The sequence below is a fragment of the Pyrus communis genome, chromosome 10 (genome assembly GCF_041283825.1).
Source record: "Pyrus communis isolate YQ-2024b chromosome 10, ASM4128382v1, whole genome shotgun sequence".
Classification (NCBI taxonomy): domain Eukaryota; kingdom Viridiplantae; phylum Streptophyta; class Magnoliopsida; order Rosales; family Rosaceae; genus Pyrus; species Pyrus communis.
In genome coordinates, this window is record NC_142574.1 from 2770682 (window position 1) to 2790387 (window position 19706).

The 19706-nt window shown below is 37.7% G+C and overlaps 3 protein-coding genes and 1 pseudogene across 6 annotated transcripts; 2 read left to right on the plus strand and 2 right to left on the minus strand.

Annotated features, from left to right (window-relative positions):
- Positions 1 to 305: 305 nt before the first annotated feature.
- Positions 306 to 5419, minus strand: LOC137728744 (TMV resistance protein N). 4 transcript variants are annotated; one of them, XM_088678710.1, is made up of 8 exons: positions 5301 to 5419; positions 5017 to 5128; positions 4330 to 4894; positions 3145 to 4234; positions 2768 to 3046; positions 1358 to 2434; positions 706 to 1283; positions 306 to 553 (listed from the first exon to the last, which is right to left on the minus strand). In XM_088678710.1, exons 3-7 carry the CDS (start codon positions 4851 to 4853, stop codon positions 729 to 731), a joined length of 3525 nt encoding a protein of 1174 aa, XP_088534836.1. In that variant the 5' UTR covers positions 4854 to 4894; positions 5017 to 5128; positions 5301 to 5419; the 3' UTR covers positions 306 to 553; positions 706 to 728. The 4 variants fall into 4 exon arrangements, with proteins under 4 accessions (XP_088534836.1, XP_068323601.1, XP_088534837.1 ...); XM_068467500.2 differs by having other exon boundaries at positions 4330 to 5128; XM_088678711.1 differs by having other exon boundaries at positions 5017 to 5401.
- Positions 5420 to 6209: 790 nt separating this feature from the next.
- On the plus strand, positions 6210 to 12986 carry LOC137728746 (uncharacterized). Its single transcript, XM_088678714.1, has 6 exons — positions 6210 to 6568; positions 7847 to 7877; positions 8368 to 8414; positions 8482 to 8584; positions 10091 to 10169; positions 10739 to 12986. Exons 1-6 carry the CDS (start codon positions 6499 to 6501, stop codon positions 10889 to 10891), a joined length of 483 nt encoding a protein of 160 aa, XP_088534840.1. The 5' UTR covers positions 6210 to 6498; the 3' UTR covers positions 10892 to 12986.
- LOC148693364 (uncharacterized) lies at positions 11118 to 12986 on the plus strand (annotated as a pseudogene).
- Positions 12987 to 13055: 69 nt separating this feature from the next.
- LOC137729407 (tryptophan aminotransferase-related protein 3) lies at positions 13056 to 19061 on the minus strand. The gene is made up of 5 exons (XM_068468353.2): positions 18731 to 19061; positions 14640 to 14940; positions 14252 to 14544; positions 13777 to 14057; positions 13056 to 13524 (listed from the first exon to the last, which is right to left on the minus strand). The coding sequence occupies exons 1-5, from the start codon at positions 19021 to 19023 to the stop codon at positions 13277 to 13279; spliced, it is 1416 nt and encodes a 471-aa protein (XP_068324454.1). The 5' UTR covers positions 19024 to 19061; the 3' UTR covers positions 13056 to 13276.
- Positions 19062 to 19706: the final 645 nt, after the last annotated feature.

Below are 19706 nucleotides of genomic sequence, written 5' to 3' on the forward strand. Positions count from 1 at the left end.
TAGAAGTTGATTATCATTATGTCAGGGAGAAGGTGAGTAGAGGTGAGCTACTATCTGTCAGCTTGCCGGGGGATGTTAGACCAAGTCAGACTTCTAGTTTCCAGTCATACTCTCAGGTTTGTTATCTGTGTGATTCATCCTTATCTCAACAGAAGTTTAAACTTCATAAACTACCGTGTAAATAGGGTTTTGAAAGGGTACGCAAATTCAGCTGAAAACCTACCGTTCTAAGTTTTACAACTTCTTGTTCAATGATTTCAGGAAAAATACTCTCAATGCTTAGTTTTTGCATCACCAAAGCCAAGTTTAAATCAAACCAAAGTTGTTGAGCAAAAAGTGTTGTTTCCTTAGTAAGGTTTCTGTTTCTGGACTACAAGTTTGCATTAGTTACAAAATCAGACAGAAACAAATCAATTTCTGCCAGAGTACAGAAGTTTGAATTCAACCCCTGGTTTACATGTTAACGCTAATGGCGTCTTCAGAAAATGAACCTTAAGATCTGGACTGACAGAGCATCCCCTATGGTGTCGCGAGTTTCCAAGGTACCCACTTGCTGCATTAGGCAAGATGATCAGATTGTTAATCAATCTTCTTAATGCCATCTTAATAAATAGCTCGAGAGATTGATTACATTGACTAAGATGTCGAAACAAAAAATAATTTTGATGACAATTAAGCTGATGTGATGAATCGATGGTTACTTACTTGCATGTTTTGTGACATGGTGACTAGTTACAACGCCTTTTGCGAATTTTTTCTGTGTCGTTGAAGCTAGCACTTTCAGGTTCACTTGGAGCTGCCTCGTCATGATATTCGCGTGTTCGTTTCAGTAGTTTTTGGTTGAGTTCTTTCAAATCTTGCTCGTACACCAAACGAGCCCCACACTTCTTCACCATATTCAAGTCTGCTTTTAGTTGTCCCTTGATATCAAAAAAATAAGTTTCGAATAAACACTGTTCCTGAAGACAATCTTCACGACGTTGATTTCTATAATGACGCAGATAAAATACCCAAAGATGTTTTGACACAACAGACCCTATGCGGTTGATCAAAACTCTATGGCCAAAATGTGCATCTGAATACCAAATTTCGAATCTATCATAATGACGAAGGGCAGCTGGATTTGCCAAGTTTTGCTTAGGGTCTTGAAAAACAACACAGAAGGCAATCCCAAGCCAGTTGGTACATGATGGTGGAGGAAGCTCCACATTTATTGAATGTCCCACACACTGATTACTAAACCACTCCGGAATTTCACTTCCAGGGATTACAACATTCAATCCCTGTAGCAGAAGAAAGATCAATTATTTAGAGAGAGAGAGAGAGAGAGAGAGAGAGAGAGAGGGAGAGAGAGTACCTGAATGACAAATTTTAGAATCCTATTAATCAAGTCTTTATCTTGAACCAATGCAATGCAATTCCGGCAAGTGACATAATCACCATAAAAACTGGATGGACCTGACAACCTTCGTAAGGAAGTGCAATTGTCCAGATTTACTCTTAATCCTCTGTTTGATGGAAGAGGTGGCAATTTTTGAAGGCTTTTACACCCCTCCAGATCAAGACTGAAAAGTTTAGAAAGGTGTCTAAAGCTTTCTGGTAGACTGACGAAATTATTTCTACTAAGATACAATACTCCCAGTAAGGACAAGCAGCCAATATCATCGGGGATATCTCCCTCGCGGAGATTACAGTTTTCTAGAGATAACTCTGTCAAAGAGCATAAACGATTTAGAGAAGACAACACCAAACCCCATGGAGGATCAGGGCAACTCTTTTCAAGTCCAAATAAGCGGCGAAGGCCCCACCCATCCCTTGCTTTACCATCCGATCCACAAGCGGCTATGTCAGAATTTGTCTTAAATACTAGACGTTTGAGATTTTTCATACTCACAAGCGGCTCTGTCATAGTGGGTCCCCAGCAAAGCGCCTCTAAGTGATCCATGTCTCCTGGGAATTTGTCAATCTTTGAGCATCCACTCGCACTGAGATATCCAAGAGACTTCAAATTACAAATCGCCCTTGGAAGGTTCAAGAGATTTTTGCAATTCCTTACATGCAATTCCCTTAGGCCAACTAGATGTCCAATTGATGAAGGTATTTTCTCAATTGCAGTCCCATCTAAGTGAATTCGCAATACACTCTTCATTTGCTGCCCAAATTCTGGAATCTTTCTCACATTTGAGCAGCCATCAAGATTGAAGGTCTCAAGAGAATCCATTTCAACCTCACGTGGGAGGCTATTAATGCTTTCACAGCCATTAAGAAGTAAATGTTTAAGTCTTTTGAGGATTGCAATAGACGGGTGTATCTCAACTAAATTCTTACAATCTCCAAGAATCAACCTCTCAAGATTTGGAATACCACTGAAATCTGGGGTACTCTTCAATTTATAAGAGTCCCTAATATCGATATGTATTAAGTTGGGTAAGTCCTGCACAACATCACCGATAAGGTTCAGATCATATAATTAGCTTCCACAACCTTAAAGTTTATTCAAAATAATAAATAAATAAATAAATATATGATTGTTTTGCAAATTAAATAGCATTTATTCTCAATGAATATGGAAGAAATTTGGGACCTTCGGGATTGTACAATAAAAAAATATCAAGCGTTCCTTGATTTTAAAACTCAAGAAAAATTAAATAACACGTCTATTATTTTAAAAAATAATATATGTGTTAAAATATCATTTGACAAAATCAAAAAGTGAGTATTGACTAGTGAGTAACCAATATTATCTTTTATTCATAACTACTCTTACCACTTTTCCCTCCCAAAGACGAACAAGATTGCTATTACGCATCTCAAGTTTAGCAAGCAAGTGCGGGCGAAAGCTGGTTGGAAGAAAATTAGAAGGATACCAACTCCAATTTATAATTCTCAAGGAACATGGAAGAAATTTGGGGCTTGAAGAAAATATCAAATTATCGAATTCCAAAAACCTTAGTCCATCCATCTTAGAGAAGGCTTCACAATTCCACTGGCGTACCTCTTCTACTTTGAGCAGGCGTAAGGATATGGCTTCAATTGCTCCTGTTCCCTAACAATTAAGGAAAAAAAGGACGAATTAATTTCATATAATAATATAGAGTCAAAAGAAATCATATCTTCTTCCAAACTTAGTATTTAACTTCTTACCGTATTCGTCGTGAATATATGATCAATGTCATTGTAAAGCCACAACCTACTGCGTTGACCAGGCTCTTTAGACTCTTGAACAATAACTGTCCATGCCATTTCTTGAATCAAATCATGCATCCGTATGCATTTTTCATGATCTTGATAGATGAGAGATCTCTCAATTAGTACATCTATCATACTACTACTAGAAATTCCAAAAGAATTATCTAGCATTTTAATTACTTCATTTGTGTACTTCCCTTTGTGGAAACATGCAACATCGAGAAAAATTCTCTTCTCCCACTCTTCTAGTCCATCATAACTTATTTTAAGTTTATCAAAAATTGCTGGATTAGGAATTTTTGACAGATTATCCCACACACTATTCCAAGTGTCTAGCCTTCTCTTAAACAATGCCGACCCCAAAGTTTCAAGAGCTAATGGAAGGCCTCCAGCATAATTAATGAAACACGTTGACAGTTCCCAAAACCCATCCTCAGGCAGATTTTTCTTAAAGGCATGAAGGCTAAACAGTGCAAAAGCTGCGCCTTTATCTAACACTTTGACATTATGACATAATGTTATGTCATGCTGGACTAGCAGACGTTTATTTCTAGTTGTAATGATAATTCTACTTCCCAGGCCAAACCAATCTTCCTTTCCAGCTAATACATGAAGCTGGTTTATGTGATCCACATCATCAAGTACAAGAAGAACCTTTTTGTTGCGTAAGCACTTCTTAGTGAAAATGATTCCGCGCTCTTCATCCCAAATTTCTTCAATCTTTTCCCTCAACACCGGGAAAAGAAGTCTTTTTTGAAGATCAACATTAGAAACCTCTCTAATGTTGCCAAGAAAGCAGTGAACTTCAAAATGATGAAAGATTCTATCATAAACAAGCTTAGCAAGGGTTGTCTTACCTATGCCACCCATCCCCGTTATCCCTATAAAGCGTACATCATTGACATCATGAGCTAATAGAGAACTTAGTTGCCCAAGCCCAAAATTAACCCCAACTAATTTTTGTGAGGAATCTAACAACGGGAGTGTAGCTTGCACTTTCCTCCACACACTCTTGATGATTTTTTGTATAAGCTCACTTTCACACCTACATGGTATAAAATAACCAATGAAAAAAACATAAACGAAGCATTCAATTTTGACTCTACTAAGACATGGGAAATTAAAGTTATTCATGCTTACTTAGATTCCTTCGAAGTCCAACCACAAATTTTGGACACTTGCTTTAGATCAGCTTTCCATTGGTGCACCTTCTTTTTGCCTTCGACACTGATCAACTTTTCTTCATGCTCCGCGAAGGCTTCAGCAAAACATCCCCGTTGATTTCCGACGTCAGATGGATCCGTCTGATAAAAGACCGGCAGAACTGAGTTCCTGGCTTCCATGCATTGAAGAATGGTTGTAAGTTCATCCAAGCACCATTTGGAAGAAGCATAGTTTGGTGAGAGAACAACAATTGCAATATGCGATTCTTTGATCGCACTTGGGAGCTCAAGATGAATACTTGTTCCTCCTTCAAGCTCTCGATCGTCCATGAAAGTCGTAATTCCTTGGCACTTGGACAATTCATGGTGTAAATGGGATACAAAACCCTTGCGGGTGTCTACACCCCTGAAACTCAAAAACACATCATACTTCCATCGAGGAGCTGATTCATTGAAAAGAAAAGATGCAGAGGCTCTATGGGTGCTCAATGTCAATGCCATCGGACAAAACAGTTGTTGTAATCGGGTATTGCAAACAGTAACTGAATGAACAAGTAAAAAGATAGAAGATCAATGTTTTAGATTTATAAAAAGAATTTGAAACTTTAAATCTTGTTTTGGTAATTACAAGATACAATTTTTATTCGTAACTACATGGACTCACTGCGGTCAGATATATCAGTGTCAACACATATTTGACAATTTGATTTGATCTTACAGTCTCCGTTAACTCAGTTTAAGTTGTTGAGTCATATTCAGTTACCAAAAAATGGGTTCTGCAAACAAAAACAATAGTCAATGAACAAGTAAAACAAAAAATGAGCAATGAAAAAAAAAATTAGAAACTTTAAAACTTGTTATGCCAATTGAAAATGTATTTAAGCAAAAGAGATTAGGGACTTAGAGAAAATACTAGAAAAACAAAATACAGGATTAACACAAACTTACACATGCAGAGAAAAGTGACAAACGACAAGGAAAGAAGCAGAAAAATCACACTAAAAATTCTCATAGAAAAGTTGTGTAGGAGAGGAAGGGAGGAAGGGAAATAAATGGGAGAGAGATGGACAACCGAGTATTACTTCTATTGGTAGTGGTGGTGGTTGGGACCACACGGTTTAGTGTTGGTGATTGTGGCAGACAATGAATTATTTCTTTGATGAAAAAAACTTAGTGTTGGTGATTGTGGCGGACAATGAATTATTTCTTTGACAATGAATTATTTCTTTGATGAAAAAAACTTAGTATGACTGTTTACCTAAGTATGAGTAAAAGAACCAAAATTCTAGGATGATCTATGGTAAATTATTTAACAGTTAAAACACCGGAGTATCTCATACTTTTGAGTATCATAAATTATTTAACGGTTAAAACATCTGGAGTATCTTATACTTTTGTGAACTAATATAATTTCTTGTGTCACTTTGGATTGTTTGTTTTGCAAATTTTCTGCGTTAGTTTATTGATTTCATATTTGAAGCTTCTGCACAACATTTACTGCTAAAAAAAAAATAAGCTGAGCCATACCTCACTTTAAACAAATTAAACTACAAATCCACTGCATCTAACCGCTCGTATTGGTTTCATTTGACTGATTTGAATGTTTCATCACATAAATTCTCAAAACCAAACATGTTTCATCACATAGGTATAAAGATAAACTTAGATTAAAAAGAAGAATACATACTAATTTATTGAAAACATCAGCAATTAAACATTGTCATCTAGTATTGAGCCAAAGATAAGTTGGAAGGACCTAGCAAGCAGCTCCATCACCATCTGCCAACATTTCTAATCAACACCATCACACAAGCCATCAAGTAACATATTGTTGTAGATAAAAACAAATCAACCTATTTAATTTAGTTTGGTTCGGGCGGTTTGAACGGGTCATCCGGTTAGGTTTGTAGGCTTATTTAGGCCCAAACAAAAGTTGTTTAACAAATGGGCCGAGATCCATTTGCAACCCATACCTCAAAGTCCCCGTTTCTTTGTTCCCATTAGAATTTGCAGCCCATTTTTCGGCGATCCAGCATCTCCGATATTCGTCGTTACGTTTTCATCTTCCTTAACTCCTTCCAAGTTCCAACAATGGCTTCCTGAATCCAGCTCCATCGTCTCCATAGTCAACCTCAAAGATCACAGAATGGAGCTTGCTCTTTCCATCCTCTTCCTCTCTCTCAACTTCTCCTCTTTTCTTCGTCCTGCTACTGTCGGTCCGAGGCGGATCACTTCCCGGCCCGCTCCACCACCGTAGCACGATATTCTCCGCTTTGGGCTTACCATTCCCTCACGGTTTTATTTTTGGGAACTCACGAGCAACTTCCCAGTGGGTCACCCATCATGGGATTGTTTTAGCCCCCTTCTCGCTTAACTTCGGAGTTCCTACGGAACCCAAAGCCAGTGAGCTCCCAAAAGGCCTCGTGCTAGGTAGGGATAGGAATATAAATTTAAGGATCACTCCCCTGGGCGATGTGGGATGTCACAATCCACCCCCTTTAGGGGCCCGACATCCTCGTCGACACACTTGCGACCAAGGTTAGGCTCTGATACCAAATTGTCACATCCCGGCCCGGAGCGGATCACTTCCCGGGTCCACTCCACCACCGTAGCACGATATTGTCCGCTTTGGGCTTACCATTCCCTCACGGTTTTGTTTTTGGGAACTCACGAGCAACTTCCCAGTGGGTCACCCATCATGGGATTGCTCTAGCCCCCTTCTCGCTTAACTTCGGAGTTCCTACGGAACCCGAAGCCAGTGAGCTCCCAAAAGGCCTCGTGCTAGGTAGGGATAGGAATATACATTTAAGGATCACTCCCCTGGGCGATGTGGGATGTCACTTGTATATTCCACATCGCCAACATCGCCCAGGGGAGTGATCCTTAAATGTATATTCCTATCCCTACCTAGCACGAGGCCTTTTGGAAGCTTACTGGCTTCGGGTTCCGTAGGAACTCCGAAGTTAAGCGAGAAGGGGGCTAGAGCAATCCCATGATGGGTAACCCACTGGGAAGTTGCTCGTGAGTTCCCAAAAACAAAACCGTGAGGGAATGGTAAGCCCAAAGCGGACAATATCGTGCTACGGTGGTGGAGCGGGCCCGGGAAGTGGTCCCACCCGGGCCGGGATGTGACAATTTGGTATCAGAGCCTAACCTTGGCCGTGGTGTGCCGACGAGGACGTCGGACCCCTAAGGGGGGTGGATTGTGACATCCCACATCGCCTAGGGGAGTGATCCTTAAATGTATATTCCCATCCCTATATAGCACGAGACTTTTTGGGAGCTCACTGGCTTCGGGTTCCATAGGAACTCCGAAGTTAAGCGAGAAAGAGGCTAGAGCAATCCCATGATGGGTGACCCACTGGGAAGTTGCTCGTGAGTTCCCAAAAACAAAACTGTGAGAGAATGGTAAGCCCAAAGCGGACAATATCGTGCTACGGTGGTGGAGCGGGCCCGTGAAGTGGTCCCGTCCGGGCCGGGATGTGACATTGAAGGGAGGCGGCCTTCATACTTCCTACCCTCCAGGTCCCCATCTCCTCATATATATATATATATATATTTGTATGCGTTTTATATTATTTGCTCATTTGGATCTGTGTTCATTTAGTTTCTTGGTTGTTTTTGGAAGTTGAAAAACTGAGATTACAAGAACAAGAAGTAAATTAAAATATGTAAGTATTTAGTATTTACCAAGCAAAGAGCGATTGCATTAGTGCTTGTCAGCTTGTACTCCGGAGCATGCTACCCGACAAGTACTTTTTTTTAAATTTTGTTATTTGAAGACTCTTAGGAAGAAAGGATTTTGTAAATTGATCCATCCAAAATTTATATATCTAATGTAGCTCTTCAGCCTTCATCCACATTCATTTTTTTCGCTCATCCAAATTGTTAAGCTCAAAAGATACATAGTACTCATAGGTTTTAATTCTAACAGGTTGTTCTCTATCTTAGCTAATGGATTCCTTGATTCAGATGCCGAGAAATTAGTCATTACCAATTCTTTTGTTGTTCACAGGTTGCCCTTGTTGCAAATTATCCATGGGATGGCACTCAGGATAAAAGGTAATCAAAACTGCCCTTGTCTTTTGATCTAAATTAAATTACAGGAAAGATTATTTTGCAAGTCCAGACGACGAGACATTCCAGTTCTTAGCAAGTGTATATAGTCGCTCTCACTACAGTACGTCATTGAGCAAGGAATTTGAGGGAGGGATTACGAATGGTGCTTTCTGGTATGATGGCTTGAAACAATATTACAACTTATTATAGGTATATTTTCCTTTTGTTTCTTATTCATCTATTGTTTCTTCAGACACCTGTTGTAGGTACCCTATATATGGGGCATGCAAGATTGAAACTACATAAATGGTGGCTGTTTTGAATTTACCTTGGAGATTAGTGATAACAAATGGCCTACTGCTAACGAGGTCAGGCATCAGTTAGGGGGGCGATTGTTTGCAACCTTGATATATAAAACTGTATTCTTTAGCCAAGCTTATCATGTATATGGGGATACGGTATACGCCCTTGGTGCAGCCATAGGTCCAATGGACCTTAGGGGCGCGGTGGGGACGGAACTTTGCATTGTACTGACTTTTAGCTCAGATCACTACAGGAGTCCTTTATTTTTATTTTATTGTCTTCCATTGTTCAGGTTCAAAATTCTAGGCACGAGGGAGGGGGGGGTGTGGCAATCTTATCAGTGTGGGTTTATATTGTCAGAGAGTTAATAGCGTTACATCACTCCCTTCCAAACAGGAGAAGCTCTATTTCAAAATCTAAATTTTCACCTCATTAAAGGGTTTTAGGTAGGGATCATATTTTAATGTCTGTTTAAAGAGAAGCTTCACTGAACACTTTCAGTGTCTCTTTGTGAAAATCCTAGGAAAATACTCTCCTGGAGTGTATCCAGGGTGCATGCTAATCTTCAAATTGATTGTTGTGCCCATTTTTCTATTGGTTAAGACTTTGGGTTACTTGGTGTCCTAACATGGCTGGTTATTTTCTTTTTGTTCTTGCTTCATGTCTTGATATTATTCTAATATCTTGTTATGTTTCTTGTTGCTAGACCTATACACGAGGCACAACGTTACTTAATCAATATGTTTTTTTGCCTGTTTCTTGTTTCCTATTAACGTAAGCTTGCTTGCCTTCTTGCTTGTTTGTGTTCTAGTTCATTTGTTATATGGGAATGTTTGTAGTTTTATATCCATTTGGTTAGGAAGAGTCACGGATCTTGTTGCCAGCCTGTCCTATGTTGGAGGCATTTTTGAATGATTAATAGGCACAAGTGACCTAGAAAATTATTTCCCTTTTGTTTTAACTTACTTTTTGAATGATCTTTCATTTTATTCTTCAAATTGAGGGATAAGTCGTTTTTCCTGTTATGGTTGTACAATATGGCTTCAGTTTGAGATGTGATATTGGACCGAAGTCTTAGAATCGAATTGAATAGTAGGTCAAAACCCCGTTGAGGAGCCTAAAGTATTGTTGGGATATTTTCCAGCCGTATGATTAGTAGAGTAAATGATAGAAATAAATGACAAAACAGTCTGTTTGATAAGTACATTTCAAAACAAAAGAAAACTGGATAACATTGGAGTGTCACTTATTCTTGCTAAACCTTTCCGTTATATCATAATTTGTTATACCATTTTGGTCAGTTAGCTGTTTTACATTATTTGATAAGCTGAAGAGGACTACATGTAAATCAATGGCTCATCTGTTTTGACTAACAGGTTCAAGCTAGCAGAGCATTTGCACATTAATTACCATCACATTACCATCGCTTGCTTGCCCCCGCCGGAAGATATGAAGGTATTTACAGTTTATATCCTTGTTCATACCGAGCTGGATGCTATAAAAATGAAAAGAGGAAATATAATGCAGTTGAGTATTAAAACTACTGGTATCATATTATAGACCACATTTCCATAGTTGTACGCTTTTTCACGTATGTCATGTGGCATTCAAGAAACTTGGCCTAGATCTAGAGAGTGAGTGGATTTTTGCGCCCCATCATTATTGAGGGCATGAAATGAGAGGATGTGGCGTGATGGTCCTTTTTTTCTGCTCTTCTTATTCCCGGTGTAAGCACGGCTACCGTAATTTTCGGTAATTGAACTTGGTTTCTTATAAGTTGACAGAAAAAAACTTGGGTTTCTTATAAAGAAGGGATAAACATGAAAGGAATTGATTGCAGCCTAATAACTGTTGCTTTTCGACAAAACATGAGTGTACAGTCTGTATCTTGAATCCTTGACAATAAATTTGTCGAAGGCTTTTGGAATCAAATGCTTTATGGATTCTGTTGTGGCACTGATTTCCCATCTTTAGGTGGCTTTTGATGCCTTATTTTTTTGTTGGATTTACTTGGTTGCGTGCAGTCACAGCTACTGCACCTGGGTATAAATCAAAGACGACATGTATCTGGTTGGAAGAAGCAGGCACGACAAATGGGGATCTTGTTCTCGATCCTGAAGTCAATCCCAGAGGAATTCAACTTCAAAGTGCCTGTGATTGCAGCTGGGGAAGTATGAGCATCATTTGGGGAACCCCTTTCGAAGTGTACCTGCTTTTGATTGTTATTGTAGGTTCCTTTTGTTTTTATACAGGAGGAGGACATTCAGCCGATTAAAACAAAGGCAGTTAGTAGGACCGAAAAGACCAGTTGTGGCGTAAGGATCGACTTTCCCATTTATACAGATTTTTTCTCTCTTTGAGAGTCAAAATTAAGCCTTCTTCATTAGGAAGAAAGTATCAGGGATGAAAACGAATAATGCAACAGCAAAAAAGGAAAAAAAAAGTGTATATTGCAAAACAAAACGCGGCAATTTTACAGATTTAAACGGCATCTCTGAAAACCTTTCGTTATGCACAGCACATAAGCAACATCAAGGTCCAGAGCAACTGATTTCTGTGGATGAAAACTGTATTGTTTGGACGTATTTTCCACTTTCTCTTGTAGCGCATGTATGTATAGTTTGAAATTTTGTGGACTTTGCATCTTTCCTTTCAATTTGTATTTTATTGTCCAGTTGAAGCTCTTTGCTTGAGCAAATTTCCGGCCTGTTAGCACTGCCAGTGCTTCCCCCGCATTGTGGGGAAGATAGGTGAGAGAGTACAGGGAAACACCACCCAGGAAAGTGCCATTGTGGTCACCCGTTGTAACTCTGGCTGGATCTTCAAAGGCAACTCGAGTCCATTGAGAAATCAGAGATACCTCTAGACCTCTGGCAATGCTTATACTCACAACTTTTGCCACATTTCTGTACACTTAAATCCAACAGCTCAGAAATCTTAAACTATTGCGCAATTGATTAGATATTTGCCATTTTCAATTGAAACCGGGTTTCAATTCTTCGAACGCATCATCGTGTTTGGCACCCCAGTGTTACAATTTTCTGGGATTGGGATGCCAAACCCCACCCAAGTCAGTCTCCCCGTATGAAGCCGTCAAGCGTTCAATACTGCAGCTTCGTCTTTTGGGCTTGTTCAGCATATGCTTGTGTATGTAGACCGGAATGCATTGAATTATGCTCCACAAGTTGTTAGGGAAAGGAAAGAGAGCAACAGGGTTGTGATTAAGGCTGGTGAGTCCAACGGGTTTGTGGGAGGAGATTTTATACTAATGAAAAGTTTGTGAATGATTTTAGGCAGATTCATGAGAGGGAACATGTGAAAAGGTTGAATCAGATTGAGACTGCTAGAGGGAGTTCGGGGGTGAATTTGGTGGGTAAGTATTCAATGAAGATGGACAAGTGAAAGAATGCTTCAAGGGATGTCTTGACACCCAAGGTTGGGCGTGGTTTAGCGGACAAGGTGAAGCGGCAGGGATTTTGGTTTTGGATGTGTTGGATACGCTACAGGGGACGGATGTTGCATTGAGAAATCATAGGAGAGTTGAGTGTGTGATGTTTGTGTCGGATAATTAAGGTACTGTGGATGTTGCGATGGAGGCGAAGTTGAGATGTATGTCTGAAGATGGTGGTTGTGGCGGATTCTAGCTTTTCTTGGAATGAAATGTTGAGTAGAAAGGTTAAGAAGGAGGCTGTTTTCGGTTGTGGGGAAACGGAAGGACCATCACGTGTTGAAGATATTGGACTGGACATACAAGCCAGAGGAAGAACAAAGTTTGCATAACTGGAATGGTGAGGTTGATGCTGAGAGTGAGGACGAGGAAATCAAAGTTTTTGTTGGTGTGTGTGTGTGTTTGCGCTTGCGTGCGTGTGAATGAAAATTTGTGAAGGATGATACTGGCAGATGGTTGGTGGGAACTTGACTCGGGATGCTGAGGCCATTTCACCACAATCATGTCGATGACACACGAATCTTTCTGAATCCTGGTTGACGATCATGTTTGCTACTGAGCCTGTGATTTTGGTCAGTCAGGTAAGTTCGCTTTCCTCTCCTTAGCTACTGTACTAGTGCTTCATGTTACTGTCCTTGAAGAAAATGGAGCATGTATATGTTATTTACCTTATTTCGCGCACAAGAAAACACAGACGAAAGGCACAAGGAAAATTTACTTTGTGGAGCTTTCCATTTGCGTTATGCGGTAAATATGCACCATATGTTTGTAGAAATTCAAAGTGACAAAGGTTGTGCATTGATCTCATTATATACTTTGATTTATTTCGTGGCATGTTCAGGGCACTAAAATGTTGACAGAACTGAGGAATTCTGTTTAAGAGAGTTACAGGAAAAAAAAAAGTGCTCACAAAGATTGTGAGGTAGTTATTTTGCGATCAAATGGTTTACATATGGTTTGTTGGCTTTGTCTTTCTTCCGAGACTAAATGGTGACCGCTACATATAGACGTACATAAGGGAGCACAAGTAGTGCTCTCCTATATTTCTACAACCGTACACAAGGGAGCACGAGTAGTGCTCTACTATATTTCTGCAATGTTTCTCTGTAGCAGATTATGTCACGTATTGACCCCCTATTTGAGAAGAAATAATTATTTTGCTCTTCCTTTCATCCAAGACTAAGTGGTTGAGTCGCTGAAGCAATAAATCAAAATCATCTTGGCTCCTTAAGAGGGTGAGACGAACATATCGATCTTCAGCTCCAAATTCAGCACCTGGACGACCATAAACATTCGCTTCTTGTTTCAGAACTTCATAGCAATCTTTATCCTCTTCCCTCTCGCACTTCACCCATGCATAAGCTGCAAATTCATTTGATCGTCAAAACATAATTTTCAGTTTTTCTGTCACCAAATCGATAAATCGTTGCACGCATACACTCGCGCACTTCTGTACGGTTTTTACAATAGAATATGTCATCATGAACGTTAAAATCTCATTACCTTTGAGAGGTGCAACGTCCTATGTTTATACAGGAATTCTTAAATTAAGTATCCTACACACACGTACTCTTGCATGTTTCGAAAAGCACAGGATGAGTTATAGTACATTACCTGGTGAAGGGTCTCTAATATTCTTGAAAAAGTTGCAGTATTTGGGTTCGAACTTTTGAAGAGTAAAGCGGTTTGACAGAGACAGGATGTTTGTCAAATTTTCCCAGCGTTTCTTCAAAGTATGGTATCCGAACTCAAAGATTTCCCTGCCTCCAGTTTCAAGGACGACATTTAGAAGCTTCAAAGCTCTTAGCTGAGCATCTCGAGAAATACCTAAGCTACTCATGAGTATATGCTGGGTCATCCTTTGGTACACAGACTCATCCTTAACCAATGCCCACCTGCACAAGGCAAAACATTAATATAATTACCTAGAGGGGCTTTACTTAGGGTTTAGGGTGAAAAAATTCAAGCAGAATATCTCACTGTTAAATTCAATAGATGTAGAAGCATATGTTTTTTATTTATATAACGATATATTTACAATAAGGGTGGGGAGAATATGGAAGAAAATGTTGGTTAGTTTGTTACGTACCCGAATCTAGTACCAGCATGGCCAGTGAGCTTAGAAATTGTAAATATCATGAGATCGTCATCCGCTGGAGCAGGAATTGCTGTAAAATGTGGCCAGTAGTATACACGATCATAGATTGCTTTAGCATTCGGGCCTTGAAAAATTGCCTTCTTCAGCTGCCCATCTGGATTGTTTGGTGAGGTTACAAACTCAACAACATTTTTAGTAGCATCCGAAGTGTTCTGCAGCAAGGCAGCATCTCCTTGAAACATATAGTCCATTGATCGGAAAAACTCCGTTTGCATTTGGTAAAGCTGTGAAAATTCACATCGAAATCATGTATATCAATATTTAATAGTTTTATTCATTATAAAATTTGCTCGCTGTAAATTCAGAAGTCGGATCTTACACTGTAATAAGGAATTGAAGCTACAACACTTGAAGGTGAAGAGTTGAAGTTATTGGAAGTCGACAGCGCGTTAACTGCAGCATTGAGAAGTTGGGTTGAGCCAGCACCAAAAACAATGTATCTCCCTTCAGTGACCGCATTTCCGACAATGGTATGAATTTCGCGGATGTGCCTCTCAAGCTCTGCTGAGACGCGAGATTGATCAGGGAAGACATAGCTCATTCGATGCCATCCTGCTACTAAAACTGCACTTTTTGATGCATGTTTCGTCCAAAAAGGCTCCAAGAAATATGGGTCCCCACTGCAACAAACAATTTTTGGTGGAATTTGAGCGTTTAGAGAATGAAGTTAAGATGTCAAAGATAATCAAACTTTGTTTTGCAGAACTGTCTGTTCAAGTTTTGCATGAAAAAAAGTCAGCTTAATGAAATCCCGTAAGAACTAAGCTATTTTGCGAAAATATATATTTAATTCATTTGAAAATTTTTCCCAAATTTCTCCTTTGTGCGTGTGATATATGCCTGTAAAAATAAGGCTGGCCAAAGCTCCACACAACACATAGAAGCCGAATTAGATGATAGAATTGGGAGTTGGGTGCGCGACGCTAATGTTAATTAGGCCGAACGAACCTTAAGACCATCCACAACCCTTTTGGTTAAACCTTAAAAAATTAAGCCACAAATTTTAAAGCCATAACAATTGTTTTCCTCCATTGATTATGGCTTAAAATTTAAGCCACACACAATTAAAGAATAATTCTAGCCTAAATTTTTCGTTAACTTTTTATAAAAATAAGATTATTATGTCGATTATTCTAATTTATTTTTAGGGAACTTTAACGAAAAGCTTATGGTACTGTTCATTTTAACGAAAAACCATATTTTTACACTAAAAAATCAATCATGGTACTATTCACTTTAATCTTTATTTTGTCTTTATCATTAAAACTCAAAATTTTCAAGTATTTTTCATTAGTTTTCTTTTATTTTTATGAAAATTTTTACCTAAAAATATTTAAATTCTGAAAAGTTGTACGCTTTGTTGATAATCTTCTACCAACTGTAAACACCTTTATAGGGTCTTTTGGTGTTGGAGATGGAATTAAACTTTTAACAATACAAGCCCACAACTCCTTAGCTTCTTTTTTTTTTTTTTTTTTTTTTTTTTTTGTGCTTATAGCATCATCTTTGCTAATAAAAACTCATGCCAAATAACAAGCAAGATTTTTATCACTTGACCAATTAGGTCCTCTAACATGATCTTTTGGCAATTTGAAAAATTTAGAAATAGAATGAAATATTTTTGGGAAGTGGGTAGAAAGAAAAAAAGGAAAGTAATGTATGAGGAAAGTGGTTCTTGTGTGGATGTTTGAACATATATATATATATATATATATATGTAATTATAGAGTTTTAGAATGAAGTTTGAGTTAAAATTTTTTTTTTAATTATTTTAACCATTAAATTCAAAATCGGGGCGCCAGCTTTTTTTATCGTTGCATATGCTCATATTCAATCATACTGTTGAATTTAATGTAATTATAAATTTTTTTTTTAATCTAGATAGTTGAATCAATCAACAACCCGTTGATTGTAGTTGTTGCATGGCCGAAAGAGTTATTAGACTCTTGATTAGTGGCCGACAAAGCTGCAACGTTGAGTCGACTGTCAGCTTTGTGGCGTGCAATGCGTCAAATTTGAGGCTTTTTTTTTTTTTTTTTTTTGCAGCGCATCGACGTGCATGGCCGGCTCGAGCGAATTAAGTCAGGCTTAATTCTTAAGTAGAATCTCGCCCAAACATTTATCTTTTTGCCATGGATTATTTTAGTCCAATGGTTTCAAATGGCTTGGTTGGATATAAGTCTAATTTTTTGAGTTAACAGTAAAAATAGTTCACTTTATTAAATAAGTTCAATTCTTTAAATTTAATTATCAACTCTTCAATAACAAGATTTAATATAAACAACAAATTTCTTCTTAATTATTATTATTTATTTAATTTTTTGTTATTTCTTGTTCTCGTCCTACTTTAAACCACATTTATAAATTTTATTTTGAATTTTAGAATCAAACTATATGATAGAATAATTGTATTAATCTACCTATATGACATATTCTTTATTATAATCAACATGTTACAGATTATTGTATCTTACTTGTAGGTATATTATATTTTTTCTACCTTTTAGTTAAGTTTTATATCTCACTTATAGGTATAATATACATTCATATATTTGTTACTTGAGTTAGGATATATTGTTTGTAGATAGATTTATGTTAGTGTATTTGTTTTTTTTGTTTTTTTTGGGTTATAAGATATTAATTAGATTTTATGGAGTTGAAAAATGCATAATTTTAGAAGATTTAATTGATTTTTAATATTTTTAAAAAATATAAAATGAATATAAAAGCAACAAAACTATGTAATTAGATAAATTGACTCATTCCTAAAAGCAATTTACATTTTTGAACCTGAATCTAAAAGTCTTAATTTTAAATCAAGGGTTGGACATAGTTTGAGAGGTGATAGAATGCAGTTTTAGGTTGTCAATTTTAATAGCAGTAACAGAAACAATGATACACAAGCGTCATGGTATATATTCGATCTACACCAACTCTATCGCCCTAAGCAATTAACAATTTAATATTGCCATCGTTTGTCGAAGAAGAAAAATTTAATCTTCTTCCCATGGAAATTTAGTACAACTTTATGATCAATTAAAGATTACACCCATATGATAAAAATGAATGAGTATCATCTTCGGATCTTTTTTGTGAGGATTCTGAAAATTTGTAAATCGTGTCCATTTATTGTATATCGTGCAGTTAGTTTTTATTTGATATTATTTGTGTTCAATTTTAAATAAATAAAATTTAAATAATTTATTATCACTCAGTATACGATAAACAACCATAATTCATGAATTTAATCTTTACAAAGAAGATAGTAAAGGATTCTCATTCGATAAAAATATGGTGTGTCTATTATTTTAGTATAATAAAAGGTTAAAACTATTATATAAAAAGTTTAGAATTGTATGGCTGACGTAATACATGACACAATGAACAGCAATTTATAGTGGGAAAAGCGTTTTGGACCAACAAAAAATGATTTTGAGGAGATGGTTCCAGAAAAGATTCCTTTCACACGTACCAAACGAAAGCAAAGGTTACTTCTCCACTTCTCCTTGATGTGATGGTGACCGGCGATAAATTTTTCATCTTGACGAGACTTAAAATAATTTTACGTAAGTGATAAGAAATTTTATTTTTTAAGTTTTTAATTTTTAACATACATATTTTATTATTTGTATAATGATATATAATGTACCAGTAATAACATTAAAAAAATCTCTCGGCGACCGGCGACTTATTAGTTAAAGAAGGCTACATAGATGGTCGTAGTTTTTTAATTTTTAAACAAATTAGTTGAGTAAAATAACTTGTATCTATCGCCCACTAGTCTTTGTCTGCTTCTCTATCAATAGAAATATTATAAAGCATTGCATTTTAATAAGAGAAATTATTTGAATTTTGTTTCTGGTCATAGGAGGCAGATTCTCTCCTCCTACTTCTCATGCTCTCTCGTATATTTCTATTTGTGTGATAATTATTAAATTATATTAATATTTTATATTATTATTCATTTATAGAGACTGCTCACCCGATTTTCAAATATTGATGTGGTATCAAGCGGCTTCCTCCTTATCCAACCAGACCTGACTACCCTGTACCCAACTAGGCTTGACGACCCCAACCCAACTAGATGCGACGACGGTTCTAACTGGACAATATTCGTGTGATTAGAAGTGTGCGACCTTTTAAATCTTAACAGATTACATTTAGAGCTGTTCAAGTAGGTCTGTTGATTGGAAGTGGTGGTTGTTAACTCCAGAAAAACAGATTATCTATGATTTCTGAGTTCTTTTTCTTAGTCGGCCATATGCCTCTGAGACTCTGAGTTCAATTTTCTGAATTAGAAACTTCCTAGCCTTTACCACAACCTCTATGCCGTTCAGATTTCCTGAAGGGTTTTTAAACCAAAGTAATTAACTAGCACAGTATGTGTGAGTGTACACAGAGAAAGAGAACCTGTCAGCGTTTGCTGCACATCCAGTTAAAAACAAAGAGCAGTCAGGGCCTCCATAGCAGGAATTGCACTCACAAACAGGTTCCTTCCCGTCAAGAATTAGGCCATCTAAGTAGGCTCTTCCATGCCCTGAGCAAGAGATGGTTGCCACGTGCTCAGCTTCTTCTGCTGCTCTTTTGCTCCAACTCAGTTCCCAATTTCCACCCACATCCACATAGAGTCTGAAGCTCAGTAATAAATTAAACACTAAAGAAAATGCCAAGCACACAGCGTAGAAGCTTTGTGCTTTAGCCATATGTATATATTTTTAACTTCTTCCAAAGGCTCTTGCCTCTTGCAATATTTATAGAGCCTTAAATCATGTCAAACAGATTTAGAAACAGTAAGACAATGACATATTAACGATTTTTTTATATTTTTTGGGTAAAAGCGGCAGATTCAATACCGAAAAACACATTAAAATTTACAACGGTCCAGGTCCAATTACCAAAAAAGCTCAAAAGAAAGTGTGGACCCCCAAAACAAAAGTTTGAGCCCATAAGCAGTAAACGAAACAAAAAACCCTAAATTCCTAGTGACCACCTCCAATGCATTGTCGAAAAACTTCTGCCCGAACAGACACCAAAAATCCAGCCAAACAATTCTCAAAAATGACGGAAAGACGACTCCAACAACCTTCACAAAGCACCATAGATGACGGAACAGTAGCAACGAACCAAAGGAAGCTGGTGAGACAAAGTCACTGAAGGCAACAAAGTCGTCGAAGACAAATCCATGGGAGGTGGTGGTGTGATCATCTGCACAGGAGCTCTACGCACATCTCGAGATAATCGTGTCAAAACACATTCAAGGTAAGTGGCTAGAGATCCGAAATCAGATGGGATTGAGGAAAGCCAAGAAGGTGGAGGATGGGAAAGATGGGGAATATTAAAAAATGGAATTGATGGCATATGATTTTGAATGTTAAAGTAAACGATA

Excerpts from the sequence above, each read along its gene's own strand:
- LOC137728744 (XM_088678710.1), bottom strand. The coding sequence starts at position 4,853 with ATGGCATTGACATTGAGCACCCATAGAGCCTCTGCATCTTTTCTTTTC. Across the intron at positions 3,047-3,144 it reads ATATATTCACGACGAATACG|GGAACAGGAGCAATTGAAGC; the intron begins GTAAGAAGTTAA and ends CTTAATTGTTAG. Across the intron at positions 2,435-2,767 it reads GTCTTTGGGAGGGAAAAGTG|GACTTACCCAACTTAATACA; the intron begins GTAAGAGTAGTT and ends GATGTTGTGCAG.
- LOC137728746 (XM_088678714.1), top strand. The coding sequence starts at position 6,499 with ATGGAGCTTGCTCTTTCCATCCTCTTCCTCTCTCTCAACTTCTCCTCT. Across the intron at positions 8,415-8,481 it reads GATGGCACTCAGGATAAAAG|ACGACGAGACATTCCAGTTC; the intron begins GTAATCAAAACT and ends TTGCAAGTCCAG. Across the intron at positions 8,585-10,090 it reads ATTACGAATGGTGCTTTCTG|GTTCAAGCTAGCAGAGCATT; the intron begins GTATGATGGCTT and ends TTTGACTAACAG.
- LOC137729407 (XM_068468353.2), bottom strand. The coding sequence starts at position 19,023 with ATGGCTAAAGCACAAAGCTTCTACGCTGTGTGCTTGGCATTTTCTTTA. Across the intron at positions 14,941-18,730 it reads TGTGCAGCAAACGCTGACAG|TGGGGACCCATATTTCTTGG; the intron begins GTTCTCTTTCTC and ends TGTTTGTTGCAG. Across the intron at positions 14,058-14,251 it reads CATGCTGGTACTAGATTCGG|GTGGGCATTGGTTAAGGATG; the intron begins GTACGTAACAAA and ends TGCCTTGTGCAG.